This window comes from Ostrea edulis, chromosome 4 (assembly GCF_947568905.1).
Source record: "Ostrea edulis chromosome 4, xbOstEdul1.1, whole genome shotgun sequence".
Taxonomy (NCBI): Eukaryota; Metazoa; Mollusca; class Bivalvia; order Ostreida; family Ostreidae; genus Ostrea; species Ostrea edulis.
In genome coordinates, this window is record NC_079167.1 from 75,513,701 (window position 1) to 75,528,534 (window position 14,834).

A 14,834-nucleotide genomic window follows, 5' to 3' on the forward strand; every position below is an offset into this window, starting at 1 on the left:
TTGTCTGTGCAGGAACTCGATCCATTTGTCAGTTTTCGTATATGCTACATATCAATGCTTGATGCTGAGTGTTATATAGTTTTCTTCTTATTGCTTGTTGTCACTCTAATACCAATAACAATTTTTACTAAGAACAATTTTGCTTGTCATTTACAGGTCATAAAAATCTCTAGATTTACTTTCCATCTTTTCAAACCATTGATTGTGCTCTTTTATGCCTCAAACTTGGTTGCATTAATTCTCTAAGAGGTTTTTTGATGAAGCTGTGTGAGAATCTGAGGCAAATTTAAGACTTAAATCGAAATCTTTCGTAATATTTGGTCATCAGTTTTTGGACAAATAATGATTGCATGCCAAGAGAATATTATGCAACTGTTCAATGTATCGTTGAATGTCTGTAGACAACCACAATATTAATTTGCAACCTGAAGAGACAAAGTGAAAAGAAAATCCTTATGGATAAAATTTATAATGAATTTTGAGGGTAAAATGATCCAAACGGCCAATATGATGTTTGAAAATAGAGCTCACTAGTGACATCTCAATAACAATTTTTCAGGCATTTTCAATGTTTTATGGTTCTGTCTGAATCTAAGGCAGTGATAGAATCTCACAGAGAAACCCACAAATTTTAATATTTCTTCTTCAGTACTCCTGCCTGTCAAATAAATAAGGAGAACTAATAAACATGAAAATTATTTAAGTCTCAAATTTTCTTCCAAACATGCCATTTATGTTACCATTTGTTAAAAGGAAAATTAAAGTAGTAAAACGGCATGAAATTTACGGGGTTTATTAGCAGTCTCACAAGCCATAAAATTGATATATAAATTGAATTTGAACTTTGTGGTGAAGTCATAACAATTTTATCAATTTCTCGCTTTGTATTTCTGGGCTGCTGGAGCTGAAATAAACATGTTGACTATGAGAAATGAGTAATTCTCCTCCAAACATGGATGAAAAAGTAAAAGTAAGAGAAATGATATCTTCTATTGAAAACCTGCAGGCAATCCATTTTCGGGCATAATTGGATTACCCATGGCTGAAAAATTTGTTTAGAGAGAAAAAAGTATGCTAGCAGGCACGACCTTTTTCCTGATTATTCGGTCCCTATCTGGAAATTTCGACTCATATTGCAGTAAATGGCCAATTATTCTGATTCTATTCAATTCTATTTTTCAGGCCTAAATGCAACCAATAATCCACCAACTCTTCTGGACTTCAACAGATACATCTTTGTCAAGGAGAACTTTTCAATAAGTATGGGACTTGAAGATTTCTAAATGTGTGATGTTGAAGGAGACTTTTTTGGTTGTTAATCATTATACAATGCATACCGTATATATGTAATTTCTTACAGAAAAAGTAGTTTCAGTATAATGAACTGAAATTGAAAGTAGGAGTTGATAACTGTATTTGATTTTTACAAGTCCAAGAAAAAAGGTTATATGAGAATTATATAAAATTCAATATACCAGTAATGAAAAATGTGTTGATTTATTTTCTATTTTCATTTTACTTTGGACATAGGCAGTTACTTAAAGCTAGCTAGGACACAACGTATGTTTCTAAACTTTTTCATTTTTTCAGCAAAATTAATTCTTTTCATGCCTAAAACTACTTTAAGTGTGTTTTTGGTGAAATATTTTACGTAGTTTTCAAGTTCGAAAGCGATGAAATTCAAATCTTGCGATATGCATATTTACTTTTGCTAGTTTACGCGCCATTATGTGTTACGTCATGCACCCTCGGGTTTGAAAACATTTATTAGCCATATCATAAACAGATTCAATTTAATCGACAAAAAACCAATTATCACGTTATCGGCTTGTAAATAACATTGCATTTTCACCCTTTCTCACTAAAGGGAGTCAATTGGCATAAATCAATTGCCGAAAAAGAAACATCTGTTAAATAATATACTCTGGTGAAGTATGTGAAGGCCAACATATCATGGAACAAAATTTGAAAAATCAACAAAACCATTAAAAGACTTTTAGAGATATTCACAGTGAAACCTAGGTAGTAGCCTTGCTAGTTTTATCTATATCACATGATATCTACGTGACTGTTCTTCTATGCTTCAATAAGATTTTTGCATAGCGGGAAATTGAAAACATTTATTTGAAGTACAAGTCTGTTAAAAGAAACTGTGGAGTAAAATTTCTTGGGTCCTTTTTTCCGTCTAGATGCTAGCCTTGGAATTTTGTCTGCATGGGATTTAGATGGACCCATGGAAATCCGATTTACAATTAAAGATGAAGTAACAAGAAACCTGGTGCGCTTGAGTGAGCATTTCGGAGAAAGCACAGAGAATAGATCAGTGGAGATCATTTTAATCAAAGAACTAGATAGGGACCATGTAAGTATATTGATTGACACAAAGCTTAAAGAAAAGCTCCAAAGAATATTTCACAAAGGATTACATGCAAATTCTGCGTTGTTATTCTGGTATCCAAAAGACATTTAGCAATATTGGGAGGACTGAGAAAATTGTGTAAACCATAGTAATAGTCAATATGAATGTCATGTAATTAAAATTACCATAAAGCAACTGCATGATGGAATTGTTCTATTTTTAGGGTCATAGGTCATTGGCTATTAGGAGTTTATACCGGTCCTCTAACACCATTAGCTATCATTACATTTTCGTTCAGTGTCTTGTCTTTTAAGACTAGGCTCTATTGGAGTATGCCTTTTGGTCTTGAATAGTTCAGTCTTTATTTCAACAATTTTATAAAAATTAATTAAAATGAATTACAGATATCATTTAGAATTTTTATTCACATTAGGAACATTTTAATATAAGTGGAAGCATCTAATAATGAGATTGAAAGGGCAGGGGGTGTCAGATTTCTGTGAACAGGAAACTGATATTTATTAATTAATGAGAATTCACACTAGATTATTGATGTCACCTTCTTCTGTGTGTGATATAAACAAGTAAATCAATTTTTAAAAAAGTCAGTTACCCCATAACCAGGTCCACTATTTGATAGATATATATTGTCTTTCAGGAACCATCAGACAGAAAGCTGTATTTCAATCTGGCCGATGGAGAGGGCTCCAGCGCTAACAATGTGAGAATTAGATTTGTGTCTAGCAAGTCACTTCATTTACAAGGCCATTACTAGTATAGTGCGGAATCCCGATCCATTCTGTACCATACACTTCTGTTCCCTTTTGGGAGTTGTGTATTTCCTCAGCGCCATAACTTGTGACTGATGGTCAATAATTTACATCAAAAATTCTCTGTGGATGAATAATTCAACATCGGGTGATAAGGGGGAGTGTATATATTACCTTTGTTTAGATATCTGAACTGAACAAATTAATGCTACACTTAATGAGTCATACAATGCACATTTACATGTATAGTATTATGATATGTCTGATTTCAAGGAAGAAATTGAAACTTGATATTTATTATTATGTCCATGTGGATTGAAATTGAAATTCAATCATAAATGTTGAAAGTTCATATGCCTAGATTTCATATAATGAAAATAATTTTCCGGAAAACATGATGGCCATAACACTAATGGGCAGGTTGTATTACAGTTACCAGTACAAGTGACAATATTCATTAGTGATGTCAACGATGAAGTGCCCGAGTTTGTCAGTCTGCGTTATAAGGAGTCTGTGTATGAGGTAAATAAACAAAAGCTGATTTCATATTCAAATACTAAGATAAAGACGATTAAATTATGAATAACTGCAATGAATTTGTCAAGAAATAAAAAAGATATCTTTAAATGTGTAAAACAGAGAAGTGACGTGAATGGCCATATACATTTCAGATGATGAGGGGGTTTGTTCCTGAATGATGATATTGTTTTAAAATTTGATGAAATTGTAAATTTTTGATGGAGTTTGATGTTGATTTGAAAGGTTATGTTACAACTTTAATGAAATAATCATAATTGTGTATATATTGCTCTTGGATTCTTTACGAAAACTAAATTTTATTTCAAAGTGCATTGATGGATATAAAAATGACTATATTGGCCATAAATTGTTCTATGCAATTAATTGTTTGTTATTTTTTTTTCGTTTTGGTGGAATGAATATGTGAATCATCACTACTTCATTAAATCCTGTCAGTTTTGTACGTAACCTGTGATTAGCTGTAAATGTATTTGTACTTCTGTAGAATGCAGCAGTGGGAACCACGGTGATAAGAGTTTCCGCCCGGGACCCTGACAATGGTTTGGGGGGCACCGTGTCCTACTCCATGGAGGTGTGTATCATCCATTCTATGTCAATCGTAATGAATTGGAGACCACTGATAACTCTCTTTTCACTAATTGTAATTAAATGCAATCTAGAAAAAGATAGTTCACTGCCAGTAACTCTGTACTGGGTAATTCAGTAATGAAAATAACGTATAAAATTATCAATTACAACAGATTAAAAGATACCATTTATATCAACAAATTGCTATTTAACTGATGAAGTGAGCTTTAGGATGGTGATACCTGTATTTACATGTACGACCTATAAATAATACATCAAAAATCTATAATTTTGTTTTACTTGTCTTTTTTGCAGCCTGTAGCTCAGGTAATCATTCACTCTTATTATCTCAAAATTCATGATCTATCTTGAAATATTAATGCACTTGAAAGTTAAAAACTGATCTAAATTATGAAATAGCCCATGTAATTAGAATAACTGCCTCAATTTTATGGGAACTGATACACTAATAAGAGGATGAAATTAGAGAAGCTTGTTTATAATTATTATTTGATGCCTGCAAATAGCATGATATTATATTGATGACATAAACTGACACTGTAAAAGTTTAAACATGTAGGCATTGATATAACAGATGTAAGGATAAAATTTAAACAAAAAATTTTGTTGTGGGCGTTGCTGAGTATAAACAGAATTATTGATTTGTCAAAATCTTCAGGCAGCAGATGAGCTTTACAAAAATGCCTTCCGTATAGACAGAGACACTGGAGATATCATCATCAACTCGTCCCTGGACTTTGAGCAGCACAATTTCTATGAGTTTGTTATCAAAGCAAAAGTACGTAATAACTACTACTAGACAAATAGGATTTATGCATGACTTTTTCACAGCTTGTGCTAGGTATCATATATATATATAGAGAGAGAAAACAGCTAATGTGTTCATTTGTCAGGATGGCTTTGGCAATGCGAGTACGAGCAATGCAGACTTTGTGGTGACTGTTCTAGATGTACAAGACACGCCCCCTTCTTTCTTCAATTTACCATATAGCATTGCAGTGCAAGAGGACAAAGCAGTGGTGAGTCTTTTTTCAGTTTTTGAAGTGGGAACCAGTATATAAAAACCTTTCAATGTACAATGACTATATATGCCAACATGGTAATGTTAATAATATGAATTGAATTGAGATGAATTCAAAAAGAAATGCTGCCATCCAGGTTTACAAAGTCTCATATTTTTTTTAGGGTGAGCGAGTCCTTCAGGTAACAGCATTAGATGGAGACAGAGGAGTTCCGAATGGCATCAAATACACATTTGTTGCAGGTCATTATAAACATGTGCAACTGTAGAACATGGATTTAGAAAATACTCATATTGGATCACAAGTCATTTTGGAAGTATAAATACATTCTTCTCAAAAGGAGAGCCTTTCACAAGTCTGCCAGTTGTTCAAATTTTGGGGGGGGGGGGGGGGGGGGGGGGGGGGGGGGGAGTATTTGAATGTGAATAGTGAATATGCCTATATTGCCATTACAAGTATTAATTCATTTTTTTTTTTTTGCTAATTACCATTACTGCAGCAGAAAGTTTTACACATATTAAGTTAAATTTTAATGAAGAAAATTCTTGTTCAGCTAGGATTATGAAAATACAATGAAACTGTTCTTCTCTTGTTTAGGTGATTATCAGAATTTCAATGTTGACTCAAACACTGGTTGGATCACCATCAAAACAGAACTAGATCGAGACGCAGCCTCGGTACAAGACAGCGGTGGGGTGTACGCCATGTATGTCAAGGTATGATCTACATCGAGGGTTTTTAGTGGGATTTAATCTGTGAAACTCAATCTTACCAGTTCTTGATTCTAGAACATGTAATTGTCAAGTAGCAGGCAGTATCTGTGTGTAAGTTTCTGCTTAGAGCTGAGAGAATAATAAATCTACATATATGTAATGTGTATACACGTACATATGCTCTGTAGATTAAATACAAAAATACAACTCTTTTTTTTTTCTTTTCGTTTCTTTTTTCAAAGTACATTATGGTTTTCTGTTTGAAGACAAGTTGGTCAAGTAGTTACATGCATTCAGCAGAGATGTTCCTCAGAGATTATCTAATCAGCTGTGATGATCAAATAGATTGTGGAAAACAGACTCACTTTGGTCATTACCAGAGTGAATCTGTTTCCCACAATCTATTTGATCATTACAGCTGGCTAACTCATGTGATATATATCACATCAATAAATCGAAATGGTCACAGAACACAGTGTAAATTAAGTGGCTGCTGGCCATGTTATGCAAGTGACCAAATATTCAAGTACAAATATATAGGAAAAATTGTTTGGGAATTGAATAAGGTCATTGGTTGGAATGGCTGTTGATTTCAATTGGCTGCGATGACAATTTTGACTGTACATGTAGGTTTTTACCTAATGTAAAAATTATGGTTCAAAACCTTATGACGTAAGTGGGGCCCACTTATGGCCCCACATCCTTGTACATGTATGTTTATTACAGGCCCCACATCCTTGTACATGTATGTTTATTACAGGCCCCACATCCTTGTACATGTATGTTTATTACAGGCCCCACATCCTTGTACATGTATGTTTATTACAGGCCCCACATCCTTGTATATGTAGGTTTATTACAGGCCCCACATCCTTGTACATGTATGTTTATTACAGGCCCCACATCCTTGTACATGTATGTTTATTACAGGCCCCACATCCTTGTAAATGAATGTTTATTACAGGCCCCACATCCTTGTACATGTATGTTTATTACAGGCCCCACATCCTTGTAAATGAATGTTTATTACAGGCCCCACATCCTTGTACATGTATGTTTATTACAGGCCCCACATCCTTGTACATGTATGTTTATTACAGGCCCCACATCCTTGTATATGTAGGTTTATTACAGACCCCACATCCTTGTACATGTAAGTTTATTACAGGCCCCACATCCTTGTACATGTAAGTTTATTACAGGCCCCACATCCTTGTATATGTAGGTTTATTACAGGCCCCACATCCTTGTACATGTAAGTTTATTACAGGCCCCACATCCTTGTACATGTAAGTTTATTACAGGCCCCACATCCTTGTACATGTAAGTTTATTACAGACCCCACATCCTTGTATATGTAGGTTTATTACAGGCCCCACATCCTTGTAAATGAATGTTTATTACAGACCCCACATCCTTGTACATGTAAGTTTAATACAGGCCCCACATCCTTGTACATGTAAGTTTATTACAGGCCCCACATCCTTGTATATGTAGGTTTATTACAGGCCCCACATCCTTGTACATGTAAGTTTATTACAGGCCCCACTTCCTTGTACATGTAAGTTTATTACAAGCCCCGCATCCTTGTACATGTAAGTTTATTACAGGCCCCACATCCTTGTACATGTAAGTTTATTACAGGCCCCACTTCCTTGTACATGTAAGTTTATTACAAGCCCCGCATCCTTGTAAATGAATGTTTATTACAGACCCCACATCCTTGTACATGTAAGTTTATTACAGGCCCCATATCCTTGTACATGTATGTTTATTACAGATCCCACATCCTTGTACATGTAAGTTTATTACAGACCCCACATCCTTGTATATGTAGGTTTATTACAGGCCCCACATCCTTGTAAATGAATGTTTATTACAGATCCCACATCCTTGTACATGTAAGTTTATTACAGGCCCCACATCCTTGTACATGTATGTTTATTACAGGCCCCACATCCTTGTACATGTATGTTTATTACAGGCCCCACATCCTTGTACATGTATGTTTATTACAGATCCCACATCCTTGTACATGTAAGTTTATTACAGATCCCACATCCTTGTACATGTAAGTTTATTACAGGCCCCACATCCTTGTACATGTAAGTTTATTACAGACCCCACATCCTTGTACATGTAAGTTTATTACAGGCCCCACTTCCTTGTACATGTAAGTTTATTACAAGCCCCGCATCCTTGTACATGTAAGTTTATTACAGGCCCCACATCCTTGTACATGTAAGTTTATTACAGACCCCACATCCTTGTACATGTAAGTTTATTACAGACTCCATATCCTTGTACATGTAAGTTTATTACAGGCCCCACATCCTTGTACATGTAAGTTTATTACAGACCCCACATCCTTGTACATGTAAGTTTATTACAGACCCCACATCTTTGTACATGTAAGTTTATTACAGACTCCACATCCTTGTAAATGAGTGTTTATTACAGGCCCCACATCCTTGTATATGTAGGTTTATTACAGACCCCACATCCTTGTACATGTAAGTTTATTACAGGCCCCACATCCTTGTAAATGAATGTTTATTACAGACCCCACATCCTTGTACATGTAAGTTTATTACAGACTCCACATCGTTGTAAATGAGTGTTTATTACAGGCCCAAGAAATTATGTCTGGGGTAAACTATGGAAACACCACAGCAACCACTTTGGTAACAATATCTGTGTCAGATGTCAACGACAACACGCCAGCATTCAACCATAACAATTACACAGCTACAATTCAGGAGAATATGCAGAATGGGGTGCCTGTCATCTTCACTGCCAATACCATCATGTCTGTCAACGACATCGATCAGGTGAGTCAACGACCTGATATTTAGTGGTCTACTGTTTACACGTGACCCCAGTTGAAATGAAATGAAAAGAATGTACAGTTTAGGGAAGTGCAGCAGCTTGGAAGGAAATTGTGTAACAGTCAGCAAAACAGAATGCGAGTCATCATCAGTCAATATCGGACATGTTTGTTTGCTGTAGCAGATGTTCTTAAATTTGTTTTCATAGCATTTCATATATTTTATCCATACACTTAAAGGGACTGATTCATGATTTTCTCCCAAATTTTTTTTTTCACTTTTAATGATCAAAATCTACTGTCTAATATGTTTATAAGATTTCACATAAATAAAAATGTTATACATTATCACAGAAACTCATTTTAGAGAGATTATTTGTTTTGTAAACAAAGATTGAGGTATGTTATTGTTTAAAAAAAATTCAAAAGAAATGGATATCGATGTAAGTTTATTATATCTTTCACATTTCAAGCATTCTTTGGGTAAAATGTGTCATCTAAAAGTTAAAATTTGTGACTATGCAAAATTTAAATGCTTTATATTACAAAATTAATATTTCACTGGTTTGTTTGTATACATAAAAAGACTGGAGTCTTTGTTTACATAACACAGATTTAACGCTAAAATATTGGTTTTACTTTTGCATTCAGAAGGTCAAAATTTTGGCTGTCAACATTAAATGAGTTATATTTTTAATGTTTAACATCAAAAATGCAAAATATTTTTTTCGAAAATCATGAACCAGTCCCTTTAAATTAGAATAAACATTTGTAAGATTACTAAACAAAAAGATTCTGTAATAGCAGAGGCTAAAATGCTGATCTGTTTACCAACTTATTGTTAAAATTTTGAACACCTGTGTATTCCAGGGACTGAACAGTTACTTTGAAATCACTCTGGAAAAGGATGGCCAGCCTTTCTATGACTTTGCACCCTTACCAAAGGAAGTCTTCTCCGAGTCCTCCATTTTGATCCGAGTGAATAATTCAGTAGACCTTGATTATGAGAAGAGGAGAACAGCTACATTTGATGTAAGATGTTCAACCCTTAGACCCATATTTATTTTTCATGCCCCCGTAACTGAAGGTGTGGTGTATATAGTTTTTGGTCTGTTTGTCTGTTTGCAAAAACTTTAACCTTGCTCATAACTTTTGAATAGTTAGTGATATGGCTTTCATATTTCACATGTGTATTCCTTTTGACAAACCTTTCTTTATGTAAGAATTCTTTTACCTTATGACCTTGACCTTTGAGTTTGACCTACCCTTGAGAAACTTTAACTTAGGCCATAACTTTGAATGGTAAGGGATAGAGCTCTTATATTTCATGTGTGTATTCCTTGTGACAAGACCTTTCTTTTTGTACCAACATTTTTGACCTTGGAGTTTGACCTCCTTTTGAAAAGCTTTAACCTAGGCCATAACTTTTGAATGTTTAGTGATAGGGCTTTCATATTTCACGTATATGCATTCCTTGTGGTATTTAGGGAATAAATGTTTAGGTTGTAAATGTATTATGAGGATATACAAATAATGGAAACATGGCAGTTCATATAATAGATTAAACCTATGGTGTAAATATTATCTATTTTTTTATCCCCAAAATACAAGCAACCTAGACATTAATTCTATGCAGGTGATTTTTGATGGCTCGAACTTCGATCTTGAGAAGTGAAATTGTGGTCCTGATTTTTTTCTCTCTATATAACTAAGCAAATTTACTCTGGATCTCGAGTCTAACATTGGATCAAAGTTCTCGATCTCTCGAAGTGAAATTTGGGTCCCGTAAAACATAGTTCATTGTTTTTCAGTCTTGATATCTCGAAGTTATTGTAGCGTATGTACACACCTTCAATCAAGGCTGTGTTTATTTCGATGATGCATTGCCTGTTTTCCCAATGGGGTGGATAGTTGATTGTTTAATTTGTCAATCTAACCCTCCCCTGCGCTTTGACGATAGCTAAATTTACCACTTGTTTGGACGAGACAGTAATTTTGAGAAATAATCTAGAAATATGGCAAGGAAACATTGTTCTTTATTAGGATTGTACTTTACGTAAAGTGACTGAAAATTATGACAATTGTGCTCTGTGTAGTTAGTGACTGCGAAACTGTTAAATATACGTATGAGAAATTCGTCTTATAAAGGTACATGTACATCTATCTTAGCATAAGAAAAGAACAGATAAATACATAAACTTTTAAAAATGTTTTTATTTATGTGGTATAAAGTTCTCTGTCATTGAAATCAAGTCATTTACCTAAGAATATGAAGGAGAACGTGTGAAAACGATGCCGGGATTTTGTAAATATACACTCTGGTTGCCATAAAATCTGAACCATAATGGTCGGACCTTTAATTTCTGGATTTGACTTGACCTTCGGTCTCTCAAATTCTTGAAATCTCTTGAAGTTTTATCAAGGTCCCTTGAACTTCGAGTTATCGAGAGTCACCTGTATTATCATTTTGTGATATATATATAAAGGGATGTATGTCAAGTTGAAAGATAAGTTGAAACAGCATAGATTCATTGCTGACAAAACATTGTTAATAGAAAATACATACTGTAGAATCATTTAAATTCACTGGGGCCAATTTTTGTGAATTGCTGAATTTTTACGGGTTCGTGGGGTCGTAACTTCGTGGATTTATATATTTATATCTCTTATTTCATTAAAATTTTGACCGCAAAAAATAGTTGTCTTTATTCGTTGAGGATGTAAATTCGTGGGTGAGGGGTACCCACGAATTCCACGAAAATTGAGCCACCACGAATTCTAATGATTCCACAGTAAGTGTGTTACAGTAAATGACTCCTCTCTAGTAATTTACAGTAAGTGTGTCACAGTAAATGACTCCTCTCTAGTAATTTACAGTAAGTGTGTTACAGTAAATGACTCCTCTCTAGTAATTTACAGTAACTGTGTCACAGTAAATGACTCCTCTCTAGTAATTTACGGTTTTGTTTTTTGTTGAATAGGTAATTGCTAGGGAGCTGCGGACCAATCCAAAGAGAAGTAGTTCAGTCAGGATGACCGTCCACATACTCGATGTCAATGATAACCAGCCACAGTTTCACAACTCTTCCTATTCAGCACAGATTGCAGAAAACTCTCCCCCTGGGACTACGTTCATAACATTAAAGGTAATATGCACTGATTTAACCATACATGTTTTGTGGAAAACTATTCTTTTTAATGAAGTCAGTGTTTCTTGGCCAGAGATTGATGGTGTATAGGAAATATTTTAATCTATGTTATTGCATTGATGCACTGAAGAAAGTGTGTCCCATTTTAAATTCACCATCAGCCACTTTGTTACTTTTATTTAAATATTCACCGCCCTTTTGAATTTTCCCATTAAGAAACCTTATATAGGACAAATGTACATCAGTAGTATCAATTCCTTGGTATTTTTCCACTAGGCAACAGATCTGGACTCGGAAGTGTATGGAGAAATCACATACTCTGTAAGGGGAGGAAATGGAAGGTACGCGTTTCTTATTATACGCCCATCTTTAGATGTCCCGTATTATGGTACAGGATGTCTGTACGTCCGTCCATCCACCTGTCCGTCCGTTCAGGGTTTTCTCTTTATAATTTCATTTCCCTTTCACATATCATGCTGAAACTTGCTGTGTAGCTTCTTTGTGGGTCACTCTAGATCATACTGCAATTTTGATCCATTTCGACCTTTTTTCCAGGAGTTTTGCTCCTTTATTTGGAAATAATTATTATATGGCGTACATAAATTGTCTGCCCTACTCCTCCCAGTTTTCAAGTGAGAGCTTTCTTATTTTGTGGAGTGTTTGTATGGGTATTGAAGATGTGCATGTGGGATGGATTTTGATTTTCTACAATTTTTGAGAAAATTACAGGTTGTTGAACTTAGTCTATTTGGAAATTAATATTCTATGGAGGGTACATAATTTGTCCGCCCTACTCCTCCCAGTTTTCAAGTGAGGACCTTCTTATTTTGTGGAGTGTTTGTATGGGTATTGAAGATGTGCATGTGGGATGGATTTTGATTTTCTACAATTTTTGAGAAAATTACAGGTTGTTGAACTTAGTCTATTTGGAAATTAATATTCTATGGAGGGTACATAATTTGTCTGCCCAACTCCTCCCACAGTTTTCAAGTGAGGACCATCTTATTTTATGGAGTGTTTGTATGGGTATTGAAGATGTGCATCTGGGGAAGGATTTTGATTTTCTTCCATTTTTGAAAAAATTACAGGTTGTTGAACTTTGTCCATTTTGAGAAAATCTCGATTTTTAAGCTAAGACCCTTTGCTCATATGAAAGTTTGTCACAGCCTCATGATGGCTGATACTACCTGAAGCAAAGTTATACAAATTATAGCACAAGAAAAACACCCTATGTAAGCATTTCACGGGCGTATTCTGTACCGTTTGCGATACTCTTGTTTGTGTTTAGTTATCAGATAACATTATGTAATTAAAAAGAAAACTGAAAGTGCCAATAGTAATGTATAGAGAAGTTATCCATAGTATTTTCATCATAGATTATAGGACTTTTTATTCCAATACATGTATAAGATTAAAAATCAAAAAAGTTTAGTCATCTCTATAAATCAGAAATTAAATGATTTTGAATTTGTGAACTTTATTTACCGGTATTGTATTGCATTAAAATATGACAATTAAATTACAAATAACTCAATAACAAACTTCAAAAAATAATTTGATACCATTACTAGAAGCTCAAACAGATGGGAATATAATTTCAATCTCAACACTCTTCGTATGTTTCAATTTGACAAGAATAAATTCTATATTTCATTGACCCAATATTTAGTAAATCTTTCAGTGAAACACAACTAATTATGGACTAATTCTTAATTAGCTTAATTGAAAAAAACATACTTTTTGAACTCTTGAATACGTAAAAGTTTTTTTTAGAAAATTTTTAAATTCTAAATTTAATTTTATTGATGAGAGTAAATAAATTCTGTATGTAAATCTTTCACATAATACTTCAGATTCGGAATCCACAATAAAACTGGGGATGTATATAACACCGAGACCTTAGACCGGGAGAAAATCAATGAATATTACATTACTGTGGAAGCTAAAGATGGCGGGGGATTCCGAACGACGGTAGAACTGAATGTCAGAGTAATGGACACGAATGACAACAGACCACTCTTCACTAGGGAAGCTTACTTCGCCTCACTGAAGGAAGGTGCAACCTCATTTATCAGAGAACTCAAGCTGGAGGTCAGTATCATCGAGTGGGTGAGGGTCTAGAACTTGGTGTTATGGTTACATTGAAGTGTTAGGATTTCAAGTTTTTTTCATCTAAACCCTGTAGCAGATAAGAGATGGCTTTAAGTGAGATAGATGAAATTCTCATGTATTGAAGGATAAATTGGACGAGTTGAAAGGCTTTTACCATAATGAATTTCAGCAGGAATTATAAATAGGATGGGATATTATGCTATTTAATATGGTGTGTGGATGGGATATTATGCTATTTAATATGGTGTGTGGATGGGATATTATGCTATTTAATATGGGGTGTGGGTGGGATATTATGCTATTTAATATGGGGTGTTTCAACAATGTAATGGATTTGTGTTGTGTTTTGAAGGCTTTAGATCTGGACGAGGGCATCAATAGCCGTGTCCTGTACTCTATATACCACATAGAACCACACTTCCCAAACACCTTTGTGATAGACAACATTACTGGTGTGGTCAGACTGACCAGGACACTGGACTATGAGCAGCTGACCCACAGTGGTCAAGTACTGCTGGAGATCCAGGCCTGTGACCAGGGAGGTCCATCGCTGTGTTCAAACATCAATGTTACCATCGATGTTGAGGTATCTGCATGTTTGACAGAAAGTTTTTCATATTAGTGGAAAAATTCTGAATTAATTATTGTACACTTCCCACAAATCAAGTTTGGGGTTATGCAAGAATCACCTTGTCTGTCCATCCATCCATCCGTCTGTTTGTGCAATCATATCCAAGCCCTAACTTTGTAACAA

At 34.7% G+C, this 14,834-nt stretch overlaps 1 protein-coding gene across 4 annotated transcripts in view; it reads left to right on the forward strand.

Moving 5' to 3' along the window:
- LOC125668019 (cadherin-23-like) overlaps window positions 1-14,834 on the forward strand; it is a 45,492-nt gene that overhangs the window by 16,605 nt on the left and 14,053 nt on the right. For all 4 annotated transcript variants that reach the window (XR_008802638.1, XM_056163811.1, XM_056163810.1 and 1 more), the window contains 16 exons: window positions 1,183-1,260; window positions 2,190-2,362; window positions 3,018-3,080; window positions 3,562-3,651; window positions 4,154-4,240; window positions 4,552-4,563; window positions 4,916-5,035; window positions 5,151-5,276; window positions 5,443-5,521; window positions 5,877-5,995; window positions 8,623-8,823; window positions 9,690-9,851; window positions 11,801-11,965; window positions 12,245-12,309; window positions 13,822-14,059; window positions 14,433-14,666. Coding sequence is in view for 3 of the 4 variants with exons in the window: in XM_056163811.1 (XP_056019786.1) it covers window positions 1,183-1,260; window positions 2,190-2,362; window positions 3,018-3,080; window positions 3,562-3,651; window positions 4,154-4,240; window positions 4,552-4,563; window positions 4,916-5,035; window positions 5,151-5,276; window positions 5,443-5,521; window positions 5,877-5,995; window positions 8,623-8,823; window positions 9,690-9,851; window positions 11,801-11,965; window positions 12,245-12,309; window positions 13,822-14,059; window positions 14,433-14,666 (2,012 nt within the window). In the remaining variant the exon portion in view is untranslated. The remainder of the gene's footprint in view (window positions 1-1,182; window positions 1,261-2,189; window positions 2,363-3,017; window positions 3,081-3,561; window positions 3,652-4,153; window positions 4,241-4,551; window positions 4,564-4,915; window positions 5,036-5,150; window positions 5,277-5,442; window positions 5,522-5,876; window positions 5,996-8,622; window positions 8,824-9,689; window positions 9,852-11,800; window positions 11,966-12,244; window positions 12,310-13,821; window positions 14,060-14,432; window positions 14,667-14,834) is intronic.